Source organism: Schistocerca nitens, chromosome 2 (assembly GCF_023898315.1).
Source record: "Schistocerca nitens isolate TAMUIC-IGC-003100 chromosome 2, iqSchNite1.1, whole genome shotgun sequence".
In the NCBI taxonomy this organism is placed as follows: domain Eukaryota; kingdom Metazoa; phylum Arthropoda; class Insecta; order Orthoptera; family Acrididae; genus Schistocerca; species Schistocerca nitens.
The window spans coordinates 580,244,046-580,268,046 of record NC_064615.1 but is presented as its reverse complement, the minus strand read 5'-3'; the positions used below and the strand labels follow the sequence as shown (position 1 = coordinate 580,268,046).

General features: G+C 42.0%; 1 protein-coding gene across 3 annotated transcripts in view; it reads right to left on the bottom strand.

Moving 5' to 3' along the window:
- The window catches only part of LOC126236637 (stimulator of interferon genes protein homolog), a 351,257-nt gene that overhangs the window by 160,035 nt on the left and 167,221 nt on the right, over positions 1-24,001 (bottom strand). For all 3 annotated transcript variants that reach the window (XM_049946092.1, XM_049946090.1, XM_049946091.1), the window contains one exon: positions 13,128-13,175. In XM_049946092.1, coding sequence (XP_049802049.1) covers positions 13,128-13,175 — 48 coding nt within the window. The remainder of the gene's footprint in view (positions 1-13,127; positions 13,176-24,001) is intronic.

The window sequence follows — 24,001 nt, the reverse complement described above, 5'->3', positions numbered from 1 at the left end:
TAATCTTCAGAAATCACAATTTTGTCAGGCATCTATCATGTACTTGGGGTTTCAACTCTCTTGGGATGGTATTCGTCTGCTTCAGCAAACTGTCGCTGCGATCGATGCCCTTCCTTGCCCTACATCTGTTAAGGAACTGCAGGCCTTCTTGGGGAAGATAGCATTCTATCACAAGTTTTTACCGTCTGCGGCTTCGGTGGCTCAGCCGTTGCATCGTCTGTTGCATAAAAACGTGCCTTTTCACTGGTCCGTGTCATGCGATGTGGCTTTCCAGAAATTGAAGACTATGCTGAAACATGCCCCGTGCCTGGCTACTTATCGACCTGGCCAACATCTTGTTCTTGCCGCACACGCCTCTCAATATGGGGTCGGTGCAGTCCTTGCGCACTGCTTTTCTGACGGTTCGGAACCCATTGCTTATGCCTCGAAAATGCTCACGGATGCCCAACAAAAGTATTCTCAAATTGAAAAAGAAGCTTTGGCCATTATTTGTGCTCTTCATAAGTTTGGTGTTTTTCTCTATGGCTCAAAATTTCATCTTGTTACGGATCACAAACCACTTGTTTCCTTGTTTCATCCATCAACGTCACTTCTCGACAAGGCTGCACACCGCCTCCAGCGTTGGGCTCTTTACTTGTCTCGTTTCAATTATGAGATTCATTTCCGGCCAACGGCTCAACTGTTTCCACCTGGATGTTGCCGAGCAGTGGGTTGTGGACGAGTTCCCCATCACTGGGGACAGGCTGGCGGCTGCTACGGGTTCTGACCCTACCCTCTCCCGGGTTTTACGCTGTATTCAGAAGGGTTGGCCAGATCGCCCGTCCGCTAAGACTTCTGATCCGTTGCGGAACTACTACGCTTTGCGCTACCGCCTCACGGCTAGGGATGATGTTATCCTCCTTTCCACTGACAATGCTTCGCCGCGTGTTGTGGTACCTGTGTCTTTGCGTGCTTCGGTCTTGCGCCTCCTTCACCAAGGGCACTGGGGTGTGTCTCGCACGAAATCTCTGGCGCGCCGTCATGTGTACTGGCCTGGCATCGACTCTGAAATAGCACACATGGTCGCCGCCTGCGGCCCTCGTGCATCACAGACCGCTGCCCCAAAGTCATCTTTGTCACCGTGGCCTTCGCCTGAGAAGCCCTGGGAGCGCATTCATGCTGACTTTGCGGGACCCTTTTTAGGTACTTATTGGCTCCTTGTCATTGACGCCTACTCTAACTTTCCTTTCATTGTCCGTTGCACGTCGCCTGCCACCACGGCAACCACAAGTGCTCTCGCCCGCATTTTTTCTTTGGAAGGCCTCCCCTCTACTCTTGTTACTGATAATGGTCCGCAATTTGCCTCTTCCGAATTTGCGGATTTTTGTGCTCGTCACGGCGTAATGCATGTCACGGCCCTGCCGTTCTATCCACAATCAAACGGTGAGGCTGAACGACTGGTCCGCACATTTACGGCTCAGATGCAGAAACTTCCGACTTCTTCTGCTGCTGATGAGGCGCTTCTCCAGTTCCTGGCGTCTTACCGTTTCACCCCCATGGGCGACCACAGCCCGGCTGAGCTTTTACATGGCCGACAGCCCCGCACGCTACTTCATCTTCTGCGGCCTTCCACCTCACAGCCACGGGGCCTTCACTTGGCCGGTTCACCGCCGACGACCTCGTCTGGGCACGGGTATATGGCAGGCAGCCAAAATGGAGCCTGGGCCGCATCTTACGACACCGTGGCTGATGCCTGTATGAAATCCGGATGGACACGGGTGTTGCAGTGCGTCATTCGGACCAGCTTCGGCCTCGTGTGCCGGCAACGCCTGTTCCGAATGCCGCTACACCACCTTTGGCTCCACCTGACGCTCGGGATCTTGGCATCTCTCAATACTCACAACGCAGCCCTCTCACCGTCATCGCAATGCCAGCACAAGAACGGACGCCACCAGGAGACGTGCCCATGCAGGAACCGGATGACCATCCTCTGTAAGAGCCAATCTACTCACCTCCTCCTCCAACGGACGCAGACACATCGCCCATGTCTCCTGTTATATCAACTGGACTTGCCGCAATGGGCGGATTGGTGTATGGGGCCCCAGCAGATTCGACCCCTATGTCTACTGTCATCTCGACCTGTTATCATCGGGGACACTTCCGTCCATACGGCAAGCCTCCTCCTCGAGACTTTACGGTGAGTCAAACAACGCCTATGGACGTTAGCCATCTCCAGGACACCTCCATCAGGACCAGTGCAACAATTTCAAAGGGGGGAAAAGTGTTGTGACTCGCCGATCATTCAAAGTGCCGCTGCGCAATTACGCACGTCCTCTACGTGCGGGGCTCTCTGCCAGCCATGCAGCAGCTGCGCCACCTAAGCGGCCAGCCGAGCAGCGGCCGCTAGACTGGGACTCAGTGCTCATTCGAATGTTAACGTGTGCACATGTCTTGCTTGTCAACTTACTCTGTGACTTATATGTGTTGTGTCGTTCTGAAATATATATGTTCAACTTGACGTTATAACAGCTTCCCAATATATTTATTCCTCAACAAAATTTGCCATTAAAAATATATCACTTTTTCCAACTAACAGCTCAGTTCATGGAATTCTTTGGTCGGAAAAGGTGGCCACTTTTCAGGAACATAGATTTTCAATAACTTGCCAGCAGCTATAAAAAGTTCAACTACCTATACAGTCCAGTTTACAAGAAGTATAAAGAGTTTATTGGTGGCAAACTACTCCTACTCCACTGATGAATTTATTAGTGAAACCAATTGATGTGTGTGTGTTACTAATAATACTGAACAGTACAATCTGACTTCTGTACAGGTTCAGTCCAGAAACTTGATCATTGTAAACAAGTGTTGTAAAATGATATTTCTATTTAGTATTTATTACCTTTTAAATAAAATTACGTTTACATTTTTTGATGAATTCCACATCCATGACAATCATTTCACTTGGGATCTGTGGAAGGTACATTGGCATATTTGTTTTTCATTGTGAATATTTACTCTGTATTCTTGTTTTTCTGGCATGTTTTACATCATAAGGGATCCCCTCACTAAGGATCAATTGCAATGGAAAGTACTCTAATCTAATCTAATCAATTCAGAAAAAGGTAAGGTCAAATAATTCGAAATGGGGGAACTACAGACCTATTTCATTGTTATGTTTGAAAGAGCTACATGTGATGAGACAGAAAATTATAATTCGTCCCACATTGTCACCAGAAGAATTAATGTAACTGGCATTCTAAAGGTCAGAGCAAGGAATATGAGACTCATTAATTTTGTTGGTACATTAGATAACTAGAATACAGAAACTGTTACTTTGAAGTTGGATACAGTGGGGATTAGTAAAGCCTGGTGATGCAGAACACAATTTCAGGTCAAGTGAATATTAACACAGAATCAAATATTAATGCAGGAATAGGTCTAATAAAGAATAAAAAAAGTGGGAATGCAGGTGAGCTACCATGAACAGCTTAGTGAATGCATTATAATAGCCAAGGTAGACACAAAACCAATATCCATGACAGCAGTACAAGCTTATATGCCTACCAGCACTCCAGACAATGAAGAGAATGAAAGAATGTATGATGCTAAAAAATATATTACTTAGATTGTTATGGGAGACGAAAATTTTATTGTGATGGGGGACTGGAATTCAATAGTGTGAAAAGGAAGAGCTGGAAAAATAATGGGAAAATATGGACTGGGAGAAAAGATGTGGAGGAGTGGCCACCTGGCAATAGCCTACACAGAACATAAATTAATCATTGCTAATATTTGTTTAAGAAACACAAAAGAAGGTTGTACACTTGGTAGAGAAATGTAGACATCAGTAGGTTTCAGGAAGATTATGCACTAGAGTGCCGAAGAAACTGTTACAGGCATGCATATTCAAATACAGAGATATGTAAACAGGCAGAAAATGGTGCTGCAGTCGGCAATGCCTATCTAAGACAACAAGTGTCTGTCGCAGTTGTTTGACTGGTTACAGCTGCTACAATATCAGGTTATCAAGATTTAAGTGAGTTTGAACGTGGTGTTATAGTCAGTGCTAGAGTGACAGGACACAGCACCTCTGAGGTAGTGATGAAGTGGGGATTTTGCCGTACAACGATTTCATGAATGAATATAAGAAATCCGGTAAAACCTCAAGTCTCTGACATTGTTGCGGCTGGAAAAAGATCCTGGGACCAACAATGACTGAAGAGAATTGTTCAACAACACAGAAATGCATCCCTTCTGCAGATTGCTGCAGATTTCAACAATGGGCCATTAACAAGTGTCAGCATGCCAACCATTCAATGAAACATCATTGATATGGGCTTTCGGAGATGAAGGCCCACTCATGTACCCTTGATGATTGCATGACACAAAGCTTTACACCTTGCCTGGGCCCATCAATACCAATATTGGACTGTTGACGACTGAAAGATGTTGCCTGGTTGGACAAGTCTCATTTCAAATTATGTTGGGTGGGTGGATGTGTGCGGGTTTGGAGACAACCTCAAGATTCCATGGAACCTGCATGGCAGCAGGGGACTGTTCAAGTTGTTAATAGTAATGGCTGGCTTTGTAATGGTGTGTGGCGCATGCAGATGGAGTGATATGGGACCCCTGATATGTCTAGATATGACTTTGACAGGTGACATGAACAGATGTATTCTGTCTGATCACCTGCATCCATTCATGTCCATTATGCATTCCGACAGACTTGGGCAATTTCACCAGGACAATGTGATACCTCATACATACAGAATTGTTACAGAATGGCTCCAGGAACACTCTTCTGAGTTTAAACGCTTCCACTGGCCACCAAACTCCTCATACAGAAACATTATTGAGCATACCTGGGATGCCTTGCAACGTGCTGTTCGGAAGAGATCTCCACCCCCTCGTAATCTTATGGATTTATGGACAGCCCTGCAGGTTTCATGGAGTCAGTTCCCTTCAGCACTATTTCAGACATCAGTTGAGTCCACACCATGCCATGTTGTGACACTTCTGCATGCTAGTTTGGGCCCTACATGATATTAAGCAAGCGTACTAGTTTCTTTGGCTCTTCAGTGTAAGATAGAGACTTGGAAATAAAATTTTTAACTGTAAAATATTCCCAGGAGGATATATGGACTCCAACTGTAATTTATTACTTACACAATGCACATTAAAGTTGGAGAAATTGCAAAAAGGTAGGAAACTAAAGAAGTGGGACTCAGATAAGTTGAAAGAGCTAGATGTTGTTGAGAGTTTCAAAAGGAGCATTAGGTAGACTAACAATTAGCTGAAATTAACATAAGACATACAGCAGAAGATGAATGGGTAGCTTTGAGAGAGGAAAGTAAAGACAGTATCGATATCTAGGCAAACAGACAGGGACCACAGAAATTCTTAAATAACAAAAAGGTATTAAATTCAACTGACGAAGGGGTAAAATTAAAAAAAATGAAACAAATGAAGCAGGCAAAAGAGAATATAGATGTCTGTAAATGAGACTTCAGCAGGTAAAAGACAGCAACGCAGATATTGCCAGAGTAGAAATGCAAAATCTTGCTTACTGTAGGTAAGATCCACATTTAGGAAACTTAAATGTGCGTTTAGTAGTAGTAGTAGTAGTAGTAGTAGTAGCAGCAGTAGTAGTAGTAGTAACAGTAGTAAAGACAAGTAACTGTGTGGACAAAATGGACAAGAGCTCAGACTGCAAGCCACTACCAAACAAAGAAAGGAAGGCTGAGAGATGGAAGGAATATACACTCCTGGAAATGGAAAAAAGAACACATTGACACCGGTGTGTCAGACCCACCATACTTGCTCCAGACACTGCGAGAGGGCTGTACAAGCAATGATCACACGCACGGCACAGCGGACACACCAGGAACCGCGGTGTTGGCCGTCGAATGGCGCTAGCTGCGCAGCATTTGTGCACCGCCGCCGTCAGTGTCAGCCAGTTTGCCGTGGCATACGGAGCTCCATCGCAGTCTTTAACACTGGTAGCATGCCGCGACAGCGTGGACGTGAACCGTATGTGCAGTTGACGGACTTTGAGCGAGGGCGTATAGTGGGCATGCGGGAGGCCGGGTGGACGTACCGCCGAATTGCTCAACACGTGGGGCGTGAGGTCTCCACAGTACATCGATGTTGTCGCCAGTGGTCGGCGGAAGGTGCACGTGCCCGTCGACCTGGGACCGGACCGCAGCGACGCACGGATGCACGCCAAGACCGTAGGATCCTACGCAGTGCCGTAGGGGACCGCACCGCCACTTCCCAGCAAATTAGGGACACTGTTGCTCCTGGGGTATCGGCGAGGACCATTCGCAACCGTCTCCATGAAGCTGGGCTACGGTCCCGCACACCGTTAGGCCGTCTTCCGCTCACGCCCCAACATCGTGCAGCCCGCCTCCAGTGGTGTCGCGACAGGCGTGAATGGAGGGACGAATGGAGACGTGTCGTCTTCAGTGATGAGAGTCGCTTCTGCCTTGGTGCCAATGATGGTCGTATGCGTGTTTGGCGCCGTGCAGGTGAGCGCCACAATCAGGACTGCATACGACTGAGGCACACAGGGCCAACACCCGGCATCATGGTGTGGGGAGCGATCTCCTACACTGGTCGTACACCACTGGTGATCGTGGAGGGGACACTGAATAGTGCACGGTACATCCAAACCGTCATCGAACCCATCGTTCTACCATTCCTAGACCGGCAAGGGAACTTGCTGTTCCAACAGGACAATGCACGTCCGCATGTATCCCGTGCCACCCAACGTGCTCTAGAAGGTGTAAGTCAACTACCCTGGCCAGCAAGATGTCCGGATCTGTCCCCCATCGAGCATGTTTGGGACTGGATGACCCGTCGTCTCACGCGGTCTGCACGTCCAGCACGAACGCTGGTCCAACTGAGGTGCCAGGTGGAAATGGCATGGCAAGCCGTTCCACAGGACTACATCCAGCATCTCTACGATCGTCTCCATGGGAGAATAGCAGCCTGCATTGCTGCGAAGGGTGGATATACACTGTACTAGTGCCGACATTGTGCATGCTCTGTTGCCTGTGTCTATGTGCCTGTGGTTCTGTCAGTGTGATCATGTGATGTATCTGACCCCAGGAATGTGTCAATAAAGTTTCCCCTTCCTGGGACAATGAATTCACGGTGTTCTTATTTCAATTTCCAGGAGTATATTATTGTACAGGGTGTCCCACTCAAACCTACCTGATTTCAAAGACCCAGAGAAAAAAAAACATCATAGTAGATATGACACTGAAAAATGCACGACATTGTAGAGCATCTCAAAGAATTTATTTATTTATCATCAATACACCCCTACATGTGAACCATTTGTAGCACAAAGAATATTGAGTCTATAATCAATTTCTTGCCAAGTTCTTTGTAACATTTCCTCTGTTATTGTTGCAATCACATTAGTGATACGATGTCGCAACATAACAATATTGTCCACTTCGGTTGCATACACGCAGTCCTTCACAAATCCCCACATGAAGAAGTCAAGCAGCTTAAAGTCAGGTGAGCGTGGTCGCTAGGCAATGGGTCCCCCTACGTCCGATCCAACAATCGGGAAATTTCCTGTCCAGGAACTTGCGAATGGCCGTTGAGCAATGCAGCAGAGCTCCATCTTGTTGAAAAATGATGTTGGGTTGCAAGTCTCATATCTGAGGGTACACAAACTGCTCCAACATGTCCAGATACACTGACCCATTCACTGTTTGTTCCGCGAAGAAGAACAGTCCAACAATCCCGTCGTGCATTAGCCCACACCATACGTTTAGTTTAGGGCTATCACGAACATGTTCAATGACAACATGCAGATTTTGCGAACTCCAAAGCTGAACATTATGCCTATTAACCCTTCCTGATATATGAATGATTGCCTCAGCTGAGAATTAACATCTTTCCAGGAAGCTAGCATCCATATCAATACACTGCTGCATATCCACAGCAAATTGTTGTCAGCGTGGTTTGTCATTCGGCGTCAGATGTTGCAGAATTTGCATTTTGTAAGCACATACAAGAAGATTCTGGTGAACTACAAGATGCTATTTTGATCAAGGTACATCAAGTTGCTTAGATGCTTGACGAATTGACTTACGTGGGCTTATAATGTGCACTGCCAGAATTTTTCAGAACACTTCCTGTTGCCATAAGCTTCCTGTACCATTCCTTAATTGTTTTCACATCAGATGGATCACATTCATACACATGATGATAATTTCTTTGCACAGTAATCGTCGATTTTGTTTCTGCAAAACCACACTACTGCCACTACTGTCCAAACATGACATGGTTGCTGACATAGTTCTGCCTGCTGGATGTTTAGGGCAAAGCATAACCTCCAGCATCAAAGCTCAATTGCACGTTCAGTTCCAAGCCAGGAGTTGTCTACACCTCTTAGGTCATCAATTGGAACTCACTGAGACCAGCCTGGACAAGTCGTTCTACCCCATACGATCTCTGCACTGCTTCACTGTATGCCACACAGCATGGGCCCCACAGGTGGCACTTCTACAGCCAACTGAGATGAGACTTCCCACACAACTGTTATTATGCCAGTGGACTTTGTTTGTGTTATTCTCAAGTGATCACTAATGGCCTTTCAGCTGTTATATGAACTTTACTTTTTTCTAAACTTGTGCCATGAATAAGGTGTTTTGAAGTTCAACTTGGGAATCATCATTTACTACAACAGCTTGCATCATCCACAATGAAGGACTTAACATTATGGAATGACTATATAAAAGAAAGAAACTTCAAGACAATATTATGGAAAAGAAGGTGCGAGCGTGTGAAGATAATATGACTGATGCAATAATGCAAAATGACTTGGTCAGAGCACTAAGGACCTAGGTAGAAACAAGTACCTCGAGTAAATGACTTTGGCTCAGAATTATTAACATCCTTGGAAGAACCACACATGAAAAACTGTTCCACCTGCTATGCAGACTATGTGTGTGTGGTACAATACCACCATGCACAATGTAATCTGAATCTATGATTTACGAGGTGACAAAAGTCATTGGATAGCGATATGCACATATACAGATGGCAGTAATATTGTGTGCACAAGGTATAAAAGGGCAGTCAACTGGCAGAGCTGTCCTTTGTACTCGGGTGATTCATGCAAAAATAGTTCTGACATGATTATGGTTACATGATCGGAATTAACAGACTTTTAAGGTTAAATGGTATTTGGTGCTAGACGCATGAGCCACTCTATTTCAGAAATTGTGGGAGAATTAAATATTCCGAGCTCCACAGTGTCAAGAGTGTGCTCCAAATATAAAATTTCAGGCATTACCTCTCTCCATAGATAATGCAGTGGTCGATGGCTTTCACTTAATGACTAAGATCAGCAGTGTCTGCATATAGTTGTCAGTGCTAACAGACAAGCAACACTGCGTGAAATAACTGCAGCAATCAATGTGAGAGGTACGACGAACACATCTGTTAGGACTGTGTGGCGAAATTTGATGAGAGTAGGCTATGGCAGCAGATGACTGATACAAATGCCTTTGCTAACAGCATGACATCACCTGCTGCGCCTCTCTTGGGTTTGTGACCATATCAGTTGGACCCTAGATAACTGCAAAACTATGGCCTATTGAGATGAGTTCCAATTTCAGTTGGCAAGAGCTGATAGTAGAGTTTCAATGTGTGCAGATCCCATGAAGCCATGGACCCAAGCTGGCAACAAGGCACCATGCAAGCTGGTTGTGACTTTATAATGGTGTGGGCTGGGTTTACACGGAATGAACTGTGTCCTCTGTTCCAACTGAACTGACTATTGGTTGGTGGAAATTGTTATGTTCAGCTACTTCAAGACCATTTGCAGCCATTCATGGACTTCACGTTCCCAAACAATAATGTGCCATGTCAGCAGGCTACAACTGTTTGTGATTGGTTTGGCACCCAGATTACCCGACATGAATCCCACTGAACATTTAAGGGACATAACTGAGAGGTCAGTTCATGCACAAAATCCTGCACCGGCAACATTTTCACAATTATGGATGGCTATAGAGGCAGCATAGCTCAATACTTCTCTGCAGGTGACTTCCAATGTCTTGCCAAGTCCATGCCATGTCAAGTTGCTGCACTTCATCACGCAAAAGGAGGTCCGACATGATATTAGAAGGTATCCCATGACTTTTGTCACCTCAGCACATCTTAAACATTGCAAAAGAGAAAATATTAGAAGCTAATGAAAAGTGATGTTTTAGAAGAATGCTCAAGACAAGTTGAGTAGATTGAATAACTAATGAAGATGTACTGAATCTGATAAGAAACATCCTGAGTCATCCATGAATAGTTGATTTGGTTATGGAGGAGAGTTGGGAGGAGGTAAATTACACAGAGGAAGACCAAGACTTGAATGACAGTAAAAATGTTTTTACAGTATGCAAGCCACAATTGTTATGCTAAGGTGGAGAGACTTGCAGAGGATAGACTAGCCTGGAGAGCAGCATCAAACCAGTCTCCAGATGGATTCCCTTAACAACAACTCTCACTATTTATGCATTTGGCATCTGTTCAGTAGAAGTAGTTGCATTATCTGATGGTTTCTCTACTGGTAGACTCAGAGTTTCACCACTTCTACCAGTCTCAGGAAAGAACTGAGAATGGCCTCAGATCTCAGGCAGCTGACATCATTGACACTGATGTGAATGACAATATGCAGCTGACTACAGCAAGTGCTCTCAATTCCTCTCTTGATGGCCTTCTTTTCCTGGCACAACATTCTTTGAAACATACTTTTCATGTGGATATTTTATTCATTCCAATACTGTAGTAGTATTTCCCAATGAGGGACCATCATCCACCAGACACTAGAGCTGCCAACAATTAATAGAATCTTCCACCCCCCTCCCTCCCCTCCCCCCTGAAGATCACGGATCTCAACAAAGGAGAAAATGCTGCTCTTGCAAAAGGGCCAAGACCTACTGGCTGTGTCTCATTATCTGAGGGAGGCAAAGTCTCAAACCTATCCATTAGAAGTAAGGACATAGCCTTTGCGACATTAGCCACATAAAACTTTCCTCATAAAACAGTTCTAAATCCTGGGATTACCAGCTAGACACTACTTAATGACAGCTCGGTGCCAGATCGGTTCCCAAAACATGCCATGTATTACACATACTGCAGATACGCACATTAATATCATACGTTTCTTATGAGTCATATACTTTACAATGTCAGGATTAATTTGTTTTCACAGTATCAGTACTGCATAACAGAACACCTGTAATACAACTGGAAATAAATGGTTTGGGCTGGGTTAGTTGAATTTAAAGCTCTTGTTGAAACTGTAATTATATCTCTACATGTAAAAGGCAATGTCCTGACTGACTGACTGACTCATTATTTCCCAGCCCAAATCGCTAAGGACAGAAACTTGAAATTTGGAGAAGGTGTGGATCTTATACTATAGGTATCATTCAAGGAGGGATTTTTCAAAATTGCAACCATACTGGGGTGAAACAGAGGATGAAGAGGTTTTTGAAAAATGTCACTATTAAGGCAATTTTGAAGATAGACCTACAAAAATTGATATTCGGTTTCTTCACCAGCAGTAAAGAAATATGTGTTTCAGCATTTTTTGGAAATTTACCCTATGGAGAGCGAAATAGTGGGTAAAAGCTTTTTTTGAAAATATATCTTTATTAAAGAACTACTAAAGTATTTTTAAAGCTACATCTATGAACACTGGGATTTGACTTCTCGATCACAAATAAAAAAATATTTTTCAGTGTTTTTGGAAATTAAGCCCCTAAGGTGGTGAAATATGGAATTAGATTTTTTATGAAAATATGTCAATATGCAAGCATTTTTAAAGCTAAATCTAAAAATTTAAATCTGGTGTCTCAGTTAGAAATAAAAAATTACATGTTTCTCCATTTTTGGAAATTCAACTCCTGTGAGGGTGAAATAGGGGCTGAAATGTTTTATTAAAATATTCCATTGTGAAAGCTCTTCTAAAGGTAAATCTTTAAAATTGGTATTTGGCTTCTTAGTTAAGAGATGAAAAACTATGTTTCACTGTTTTTGGAAATTCAACCCCTAAGGGGTTGAAATATGGTCAGACTGATTCACTGACTCAGCATCACCCAGCCAAACTGCTAAGGACAGAAACTTGAAGTGTGGAGAGGATGTGCATCTTACACTGTAGGCATTGTTTAACAAGGGATTGTCTGAAATATTGCTAATGGGGTGAAATATGGGAGGAAAGGCTTTTTGAAAGTATGTCACTATTAAGGAAATTTTGAAGCTAGAACTATGAAACCTGGTATTTGATTTCTCAGTCATAAAATAAAAAATACGTTTCACCAGTTTCAGAATTTTTGACCACTAAGGGGGTAAAATAGTGTGTGGAAGTTTTTTCCAAAAAATAAATAATTACTAAAGAACTACTACAGGATTTGTAAAGCTAACTCCATGACAACTGGTATTTGACATTTCACTATGAAACAAAAAAATTTGTCTTTCAGTGTTTCTGGAAATTCAACCCCTAAGGGAGTGCAATAGGGGATGAAAATTTCTAAGAAACTATTTTGTTACATTAAAAAAAAAATTTAAAGCTAAATTTATGAAAAGCAGAAGTAGTATTTTACTTTTCAATTAGATATATAGAAAAATTTGTCAAGGGATGAAAGCTTCTATGGAAGTATCTCCACAAGAACGCAAAAAGCATTATTAACAAAAACTTTGGACTCCAGCTACCAGAATCGCTTTTTGATCAGAAGTACATGCTTATGTGGCCTTAATCAGCACTAAAAGCTTAGGAGGTGTTGCAATTTGTGAATAACATAAAAATTCAATTAAATAAAATCAAAACAAAAATCTCTGCAGGCCATACAGTCTATGTGAGCAAAATAATGGGTACTAAGCTAGTTTCCACACATAAAACTTACGTAAAGATTTATAAAATGCATCTTAATAAACATGAATCTGCATCTTTTTTTCTTTTTAGTGAATATACCTCAACATCTGACACATAGAGTAATGTGAATCCTGACTAAATACTGGGAATGTAAATACCATTCTAGAATGGTCTAGTCAGGCCATGCCATCCTGCTCCTTACCCCATTTTATAGCAAGCAAATGAGGAAAAGAAAATGTGAATAACTTACACAATTGTAATGCTGGGCGCAGAATGATTTCTGAAGCGGATAAACGTGCTGGAACACACAAAAAGATAACAAATGTTAGACTATATACGCCAGACTTTCCATTTAAAGTGAAACAGAATGGAATGACAGAAAATTGGTAAAAAAATCTGCTCTTTAGACTAAAGACAGTCAAAACATTCACAAAAATTTCATGTAATTGAAGATTTTATAATTCTAGTTGAAACTAGTTTAACAAGTGTTTGTATTGTATTTCATGTTTCTAAATATGTGATCAGTGGCAGCCAGTTAGCACAAGCTAATGTGCTACAGCACATTGTAAAATGACAATAAAATTACATCATTTCTCTTCAATGTGAGCCAAAAAGTATACTAAAATTACACCATTCCTCTTAGAATGTATGTTCATATGCAAATAAAATGGCTAAAAATATATTTTTAGTGCTCGCTCCATGATAATCTGAAACCAGTGTTGAGTGCTGACATGATAGTCAGTTGAACTATGATCAGTACAGACAAGGGACACAGATGTTTGTTTTCGGCTGCACATGATCTGATGTGACATAATCCCTGCCAGCACTACGAGTGCTGTGTTGCTCACAGCACCAGGTCAGTATTTGTCTTTGAAACTGGATGTGGCTTATTGTGCAAGCGTATAGTATAAGGAATTTTTGAGGAGCCATTGCTGTATCAGCACTGTGGCTGTGTAGAGTAGTGCACGGACTAGTAACTCATGGACCTCGTTTGTTTCCTCTTGTTACTATTTCAATTTCTCACAATTTTAAACTATTAGTCATAAAATTTAAATATATTTAAACACATCAATTACATAAGTAAAATTAATATATTGACCAATTTGGCTTACATAACACTGAAAATTTTGAAATACTTGTAAAATATTTTTATTAGCAACTTAATTGCACAGTACCAATCCACAAGCTCGAATATTCAAACACTCATGAAGATCTAGAAGACAATTTACTACCAACTATGAAAGAAATTGAAGAAGTTGTTAAAACCTCATGAAGGTAGCAGAGAAGACTCTACAACACCAGAATGTTTGAAATGGTCTCTAGCAAAAATGAAAAGAAAAAGAAGCTAAAATAGATTTCTGAGAAAACCTAGGAAACAGAAAATCTCCTGAGGGAGTCAAGGGTACTCAACTATGTAGGAAAGGCAATAAACAAGAAGTTAAAAACTACAGAGTAATTTCTTAGCCACCAGTTGCATATTACATATTTTCCAAGATTATACTAAACAGAGTAGACTGGAGAGTAATTTATGTGAATATCAACGTGGTTTTAGGAAGGACACACCATGTTCTGAACAAGTATTTAATATGAAGTCAATTATATGCCACAGATTACTGAATTCAAAAGATGTTTGTTGATTCCTAAAGGGCCATTAATTCTGTTGACAGAAACTATAGGTAAAATAAAACTGTATGAGTAGAAGAAGGTGTGCCTTTCAAGTTCCTAGAATATTTCATCTGAGTGAGCAGTAGGAAAATGTAAAATACTCGCTAAAGATTTACATATGCAGTATGATTGTCCTGTGGTTAAGAGTATTGACTGGTAATTTGTCGGCCCAGATTCAATGGATACAACTTTCATTTTGAGTTTATTAGGAAGGATTTACTTAATAACTGCAAACACAACTGTGTTAATAACATATATTAAGGTCATAACAGAAATTTGTTTGCTAGAATTTAGATAATTAGTGCCTATGTCTCAGTTCAGTCATAATGTATGTGATGTTCGAACTATTATTTTCTTATTGAAGCAAACTATGCTGTAGTATCCCCTCAGTATCATATAAATATGAGACCGTTTAACACCAACAGTTTTTTAGAGTAACAATGTCATACAAATACTATAGTTTACAGCAGTTCAGACTTTCCTTAGAACTTGTAACTGCCACTACATAACATTTCTTGTGAGAAATTTCATGGTTATCAAGTAGTTTACATGAATAAATTATCAATCTATGGGAATAGGAGTTTTAAATACAGTAGAATCTGAACTGAATCTGATGCTAACTGCTATGGGCTTATGCAAGGTGTATGAATCGCTAGCAAGGAAGTGTCAAGTAGTGATGATATACTTCATTCTAAGGACAACAAAGCTAAGAACAGGAATACTGTAGTAGGCAATAATTTATAGATAGCTGTTATGAGCTTTTCGTCAAGCTATCTGATAAAAATTTGGAAGTATATAACAAACGCTACTTAATCTAATTTCAGTCATTGCTGTATTGACAGTTAAATCACATACAGGAAACATTGTCTTATATTTTAAAATGTTTAGGAACCTAAAAGTTAGATAACTCAGAAATGTTTATACATCACATACACAAACTTTTTCCATAAAATATATATCATAAGTCATCTTAGTTTTATTAAATAAAACTGCAAGAGGTTGTATAATTGATTTTGAACAGCTACTGTTAAATAATAATGGACAAGTGTGGAAACTGCTGCAAAGTGGTAAGAAGCTGCTGAGAGTGCAAAGACTGCCTACACTTTTTTCATGCTGGATGCTATGAAATTGAAGCTACCTGCGTGGATGGCATTTTAGTAACTGTGCCTATCACTCCATGATTATGGAGAGAGAACAGCTGATCTTAAGACTCATAACTCATTGGGCAGGTATCACAAGCAGAATTACTTACAGAACAGCTGGGACCTGTAGCTGGTAGCAGTCAGTTTAACAAGTGTTGTAACACAGAATAGTAAGAGGTGAAATTACAAAAAAAATTTAAACTCATTCACAGTGCTACAGGAAAACTCAAGTCATGCTAGAGATAGAGGCAGAAGTGAGTCGAGATAGAGGCAGAAGTGAGTCAGTAAGTCACAAGTGAGTCAGGTTGTCGACACATTATGACACTGTCTGCTGAGTGAAAATACGCATTCAGCAGAAAGGAGACTGTGATGAAAAATCAAAAGAAGTGAGACAAGCATATTCATTAGTTTGTAAGACATGTTCCAAGAAACTCTATCTCTTTAATTAAGAACACATAGCAAGGATCTGATACAGCAGTTAACAGCCTGCTGAGTGAATATAGCAAAATAATGAGGATACATGCGGTCATTACAAATTCAGCCTTGCATCAAAGCTTCATGCTACTTCCTTTTAAATACTCCAATTCTCCAGCTTTTGTCACGGGTTGATCATTGCGATTGATGGCACTCACAGTAACAGATCTCAATTCTATGAATATGATATTGTAGTGAATCTATGTCCTAGATGCCCCATCACTGTCTGTGAATTAGCCAAAGATATACTCAAGATGATAGACTTCACCTGATGAACTTCTTGCTACTTGCTGCTTACTGTCTACTATTGGAGAAACTGACTGTGCTGTCAGTATTGGACCTCTTGGGATCTAAGTTCCTGTTCAGCACTCAGGCTCCTTCATGTGCTGACACGTACCAAGGTAGGGAGGAGATTGACCGACCACAAGACTTTCGACATATATCAGAGGTGCATTATGGGTGAGTCATCAGATGTCATCGTAAAATTTGGAGTGGGACCAAGCACACTCCAGCAGCAAGTCCAAGAACCATTTCATGCTGGGCAAATGACTGTGCCCTGCACACCAGCAGTCTACTGCAGTGCCAGGGTCACTGACACCTTCCCCTGGTCATGCAAGCACTGAGCTGACTCGACAGAGATCAGCTAGAATCCAATACACAGCTAAATGAGGAACAACTGAGGCTGGTGCAGAAGAACAAGGACTTGTAAACACTGAGAATAAAAGACTGAACTCTAATAATGTTTTACCAGTGTTGTTGAAGCTTCACAGGTTCCAGACAGCTAACCTGACTTCACACTGAGGTGTCCCCACTTGGCCCTCTGTAATAAGGTAGATGACTGGACAGTGGTCAAACATGCCAAATCAGGCAAGAGCTCCTGCAAGTCTGCCACCTTTAATCTAGATATCTCCAACAGATTCACTGCTCTGGGGGCTGGGGACAAAAGTGCGCAGACAACCCAAGAGGTTCTGAAATACTCTAACAAGACAGGGGAAAAATTGCAAGTAGGATTCAGGGAGTTGAAAGTACCAAGAAGGTGTCTTTATTCTGGGATAAGTAAGGGGTATGGAACTCCTGGGGTAGCAAATGCCAGGTAACTAATATTTTTAAGCCCAGTGCAGAAATCAGCAATGTTACCTGTGATTTAGCCTCTATGTGGAAACATCGTGGTAAAGAAGGTTACTGGGGATGCCAGGAACAGTTTGAACTACAAACTCAACTATTCGGGGAAGACATCAGGCATATAACTGGGAATGATCATCACACTAATGTGAAGATAGTGTCACTCTTTGAGTGACAGTATCTTCTTTGAGTGATACAAGCCCTAGTTGAAAAGTTGAACCACTCAATGTCTTTTACAGAACTTTCTGATGTTGACTGCAATGTTTATGGACTGGACACAGTGAACAATGCACTGGTGTTGTAAGCAAACAGGATAGTTTTTTAGGGACTCGGAAATTCAACAAAGTTGCCCACTTAAATGACGAAGAGTAGTAGTCCTAGAATTGAGCTCTGAGGTACTCCATATTTTATTGATAATTCGCTGGAAAGCAGAGAGCTGTTTCTTACTTTATCCAGAATGTTGAACTCATAGTGAAGTAATACCTTCTGCCTGCATTGTTTAGATATGAACCAGGGTGCTAAATCTCTTGCACCTCATCTCTGTTCAAATTTTTCAAGCAGGATTTTATAATCCAGGACATCGAAGGCTTTTGGATGGTGTCTCTTCTATGCCGATCAAAAGATTTTACAGCATAGTCTAAGAACCAAAAAATTGCTATTGTTGTAGATCTAGATTTCTTAAAGCCTTGTTGTTGGCAGGTAATTGGTGAACATTTATTTATAAAATTTATAAGGCTGTCATAAAAAAAATTATAGAATTTTTTAAAAAGAATTTAAGGTTGACTCATGTTGGTAGTTTGATATTTTATCAAAAGAACCTTCTCTTAGCAGCGGTGAAACTTTTGCTGTTTTCAGAACATCTGAAAAGTTCTAAAGGTTTGTAGTAGTCACTGAATTTTTCACACCAGATTTTGACTTGTGATTTTTGAGTCCTGTATAGTTTGATTCACAAACAATAGCAGTTTGTTCAGCTGGAAGTAAAGAGGGGGATTTCAGTGTTGCTGGTTTCAAGCGACAGCTCCACTGTGTGCATACACATGCTTTGCACTTGAAGAAAACATGTCTGCAAATTATGTCTCTTGCTTGCTTATGCAGAATTCTCACTTACCATCACCTTGAGCCATGACAACTAGCCACAAATGCAATAAAAAAAAATCGATGATTAACTCACTACAATCACTTTTAAAGCTCACATTGGCTACAACGTTCACAGGAGAGTGCTCATAATGCTATTAAATGCTCACTGGCTGTTTGAGAATGTATGATGCAGGTGCGCAGAATAATCCACAATCCTTGACTAGACCATCATCATTCATGACACTAAATATAGTATTTTTATTTATTTATTTTTTTGTGAAAGCCAAGATTGCTTGATTTAACTGTTGATCTTTACAAGCATACTGTAAATTCAGTGTGAGAAGCAAATCTTTTAATTATTGTCATGACAAATAACTTTTAACCATGTACCACCCCACTCCCTTTTTCTTCCCCCGTCCATCCTCTTTCCACCCCTTTCCCTACAGATTTCCCTAAACCTGTAGGGTTCTTTCCTCCCCCTTTTTTTTATGACTAGTGACAGATGGACTAGTGAATAGACAGGATATAAATAAAAAGATTGTTGTGTGTACTGGATGAGCTCAACAGCTATTGTGGAGTATTGAGCACCTTGTAGCTCATATTGACAGCCTAGGAGGATTATAAATGTTTGTTACCGTGTCTACACGGCAAGTCACAAGAGCACTGGGGCAATGCAATTTAGTCAACATGTTACATTCTGTTAATCCTGTTGGGCAGTATATTGTGGGAATCATGTTGAATGTATTGTTCATGTTTGTTGAGGCACCTCCACCACTGCTGCCTTTTGAAAAATCACAAACATTAGCTTCATATTCAATGCACTGGTCCAGGTCAATAAAACCTCTAATTTGGCATGACAGCTGACTTATTTCTACTTGGTGCTCTATATACAGTATGTTCATAATTATGAAAGTCTAAAGTATTTGCAGATTATTCTAAAGCCTACAAAAGAATATTTGGTAAAGTACTCATACAGGCTAAAATTATGCGGAATGGCAATTTGATAAGGAATTCATCATGATATTATAGAAATGGAGAAGAAATTAAACATCTGGTATTTGTTGGTTTGAGTAGCAGATCAATAACGCTATATTTAAATGAGTTCATAATGGATGAAATGGTTGTTAATGAAACAATCTAATTTATATGTAGCAGCCCCACTGTATATTTTAGGAAGGGCTATAGAAGTTTCACTTTTTGGATCATTCATTCACTCACTAATTCATTCATTCTGTTATGTAAAGTGAACCTTTAGGGGTGTGGAATGAGTTAATGTATATGTTAAAAGATGAACAAACCATAGAAACTTAATCTATAATTTTTGTGTCAACAATCAACTACCACTGTAATGTTTCATACTACCTGTACTTATGCCACCTACATGTAACATAGTAAATTAGAAAGGTGGCTGATATTTTGAAAAACAGCTACTACTGCCTACTTCATTCTAAATAAGTGCTGTTTGTCAACTATTAGCAGCTTAATATTTGCTTGAGTACAGTGTATTTTTAAGCAAAACAGAGGCCACTTTGCAATATGTTACTACTTATCATTCAACTTTACAATGAACATTGGTTTTGCAATGTGTCTAAAATGGCATTTTCAGTTCTTGAATCTACACAGTCCAACAGTTTGTGGAAGGAATGGTATTGAGGTGAATTTTCAATTTTCTCTTCAACTGATAAGGGTTTCCAGCTTCTAGGTGTGTCTGCTTCCTGTCATGAAACACAAAGAGACAGAAGACAATCATTGTAGTAGTGAAATTGTCTTTTGTGGCAATATACCTACAGTATATATACAATGTATTTATTCAGTAATGGCAAGCAGTAAGAATACTGTATAAAGATTATGACAAAACATCTTGCAAGATCTCTTTAATAATCTTGCAATTCTTACCCTTACTTCAGCCTAATTTACTCTTTCATGGTTTTCATTATTGTCAGTAAAAATCAATTTCAGCCAAACTCTAATTTGAATGATAACAATACAAGACACAAAATTAATTTTCATCTAAACTTTGTCTTCTCATCTAGAATTCTGAGTATGCACTCTGGTACAAAAGTATTTAACAAGTTCACATCCTACATGCAGCAAGAAAATGGGAAACCTATCAATTCAAAGTAAAATTAAAAACATGTCTCATTTGCCCATACAACTATAAATTTTGTAGCACTGTACTGCAAACTGGCCTTGTTACATACACAGTTAACTATTTTCTTTGAAACTTACCAATGTTGATATATTATTAACAATTTGTCTGTAGAAGATGAACAGCAGCTGTTTAACATAACTGAGGAAATATAAGACATTTTTTCCAAAGTAGTGGCTTTTGCCTAAGTTACTGTCTTTCATTTAGCTAGCATAAGCAAAAGTATTGGTTGGTTGGTTTAAAAAAGGGGTGGGGGGGGGGGGGGGGGGGGGAGAGACCAAACTGCTAGGTCATTGGTCCCTTATTCTGATTAAAATTCTTCCACAAGGGTGGGAGTAAAATAATCAAGACATACAAAAGACAGCTGGAAGAAAGGAGAAAACAACAAGAATTGCAGAAGGGCAACAAACACGGAAACTGACAAAATCAGACAAGGAAATCACAGAGAGATGCAAGAAACATGTAGAAGAGATCACAAGACAGCAGATTACCATGGCTGCCTGACCATGACAATAAAAAGGAGAAGCCAGCCACTCTGCAACACATTAAGACCTCCACCCTAAAAGCACTAGGGTGGAGGACACAGAGGGACAAAGGACAGGCACTAAAAATTAGATCGAATGATAAAACCCACCCTCATGAACAAAATGTAAGCTAAAACTGCTGCTGAGGCATTGCTGCCCAACACCGAAGGTAGGGTGCTGGTAAAGTTAAAAGTCCACTGCAGTACGGCTAAAAGTGGGCAGTCCAGCAAGAGGTGGACGACCGTCATTTGTGAGCAACAGCGACACCGAGGTGAGTCCTCGCAATGGAGGAGGTAACCATGCATTAGCCATGTATGGCCAATGCGGAGCTGGCAGAGGACAACTGCTACCCTGCAAAAGGTCCACATAGAAGACTTCCACACATTTGTAGTCTCCTTAATGACACACAATTTGTTGTGCTTACTGTTATGCCATTCCATCTCCCAAAGCTGAGAAACCCTGTGGCATAAGACAGAACGCAGGTCAGTTTCAGAGATGCCAATCTCCAGAAGTGGTTTCTGCATAGCCTGTTTGGCCAGCCTGTCGGCAAGTTCGTTGCCTGGGATGCCAATGTGTCCTGGGGTCCACACAAACACCACTGAACAATGGGACAGGTCCAGGGCATAGATGGACTCCTAGATGGACGCTACCAAAGTATGGCGGGGGCAGCACTGGTCGATAGCTTGTAGGCTGTTCAAGGAGTCAGTTCACAGGACAAATGACTCGCCAGGGCGTGGGCGGATGTGCTCAAGAGCACGACATATGGCCACCAGCTCTGCTCTGCGGTGAAAACACTGCAGCCATCTGTCCTCCATGAACATACACAAAGCCTACATGATCATCAGCCAATGAGCCATCAGCATAGAACACTTCATAGCCCCGGTACATGTCGAGAATCGAGAGGAAGAGGTAGCGGAGAGCCAAAGGGTCAGTGGAGTCCTTAAGGCCATCTGAAAGGTCCAGAAGAGTCTGCGGCCTAGGTGTAGACCATGGAGGGGTATATGAATGGACCTCAAAAATAGGTGGTAATGGGAAGGACTCCAGTTCAGACAGAAGGGACTTGACATGAACCGCAATCGTAAGCCCTGACCTGGGCCGCCGATGCAGGAGATGAACTCCCATGGTTGGGAAAAGGAGACGGTAATTTGGATGCACAGTAGAACTACAAACATGTGCAACATAATTGGCAAGCAGTTGTGCATGCCTAACTTTCAATGGAGGGACTCCGGCCTCCACCAGGACACTGGTCACCGGACTCATTCTAAAAGCTCCCATCACTAGATGAAAACCACAGTGGCGCACTGGGTCGAGTAAACACAACACTGAGGGTGCCGCCAAACCGTAAACCAGACTTCCATAGTCAAGGTGGGATTGACTAAGGGCTCTGTAGGGCTGCAGCAGCATAGAGCGATCTGCACCCCAGTTGGTGTTGCTCAGGCAACGGAGGGTATTGAGGTGCTGCCAGCACTTCTGCTCAAGCTGATGAAGGAGGGGCAGCCAAGTCAATTGGTCATCGAAAACCAGTCCTAAGAATCAATATGTCTCCACTACAGTGAGTGGATCATCATTAAGGTAAAGTTCTGGTTTTGGATGAAAGGTGTGATGCTGACAGAAATGTGTGACACATGACTTCACGGCTGAAAACTGGAAGCCATGGGCTAGAGCCAATGACTGCACCTTGTGAATGGCTCCCTGTAGGTGCCACTCAGCAACACCAGTGCTGGAGGAGCAGTACGAAATGCAGAAGTCATCCACATACAGAGAAGGTGAGACTGATGGCCCTACAACTGCTACTAGACTGTTAATAGCCACTCAATATAGAGCCCTGCAGAACGCCATTCTCCTGAATACGGAGGAAACTACGGGAGGCATCGACCTGGACACGCAAAGTATGGAGTGACACAAACTTTCAGATAAAAATCAGGATCGGGCCCCAGAGATCCCACTCACACAATGTGGCAAGGATATGACGTCACCAGGTTGTATCATTTGCTTTATGTTAAGTCAAAAAAGATGGCAACAAGATGTTGGTGTCTGGAAAAGGCTGTTCGGATGGCAGACTTGAGGGACACCAAATTATCAGTGGTAGAGTGACCCTGGCAGAGGCCACCCTGACATGGAGCCAGTAGGTCACATGACTCCAGGTCCCAACCCAACTGCTGACACACCATGTGTTCCAGCAGCTTACAAAGAAAGTTGGTGAGGCTGCTGGGCCGGTAGCTACAACATCAGGCGGGTTTTGACTGGGTTTGAGCACCAGAATGATTGTGCTCTCCCACCATTGCGGTGGAAAGGCGCCATCACACCAGATCCGGTTGTAGATGATGAGGAGATGTCGCTTGTAGTCAGAGGAGACGTGTTTAATCATCTGATTGTGGATCTGATCAGGCCCAGGAGCTGTGTCGGGGTAATGTGCAAGGGCACTGAGGAACAACCACTCTGTAAATGGGGCGTTATGGGGTTCACTGTGGCATGTAGTGAACAAGAGGACTTTCCTTTCCATCTGCCATTTGAGGGTGCAAAAGGCTGCGGAGCTAGTTCCCCGTTGCAGAGGCTCACGCATAGTGCTCAGCAAAGTGCTCGGCAATCACGTTTGCATTGACAGATAACATTCAACTGATGTTAATGCCAGGGACACCTGTTGGGGTCTGGTACCCAAAAAGACATCTGATCTTTGTCCAGACTTGGGAAGGTGACATAGGGCACCCAATGGTCGACACATACCTCTCCCGACACTCCTGTTTCCGCCGTTTTATAAGCCTGTGAACGCAGGCACGGAGCCGCTTAAAGGCTATTACGTGCTCTAGCAAAGGGTGCTGCTTATGTTGCTGGAGAGCTTGCCAACGCTCTTTAATTGCCTTGGTGACTTCTGGCGACCACCAAGGGACTGTCTTTTGCCATTGGGCCACCCTAAAGAATGAGGGACCGCGTTTTCTGACGCAGAAATGATTGTTGTAGTGACCTGCTCAAT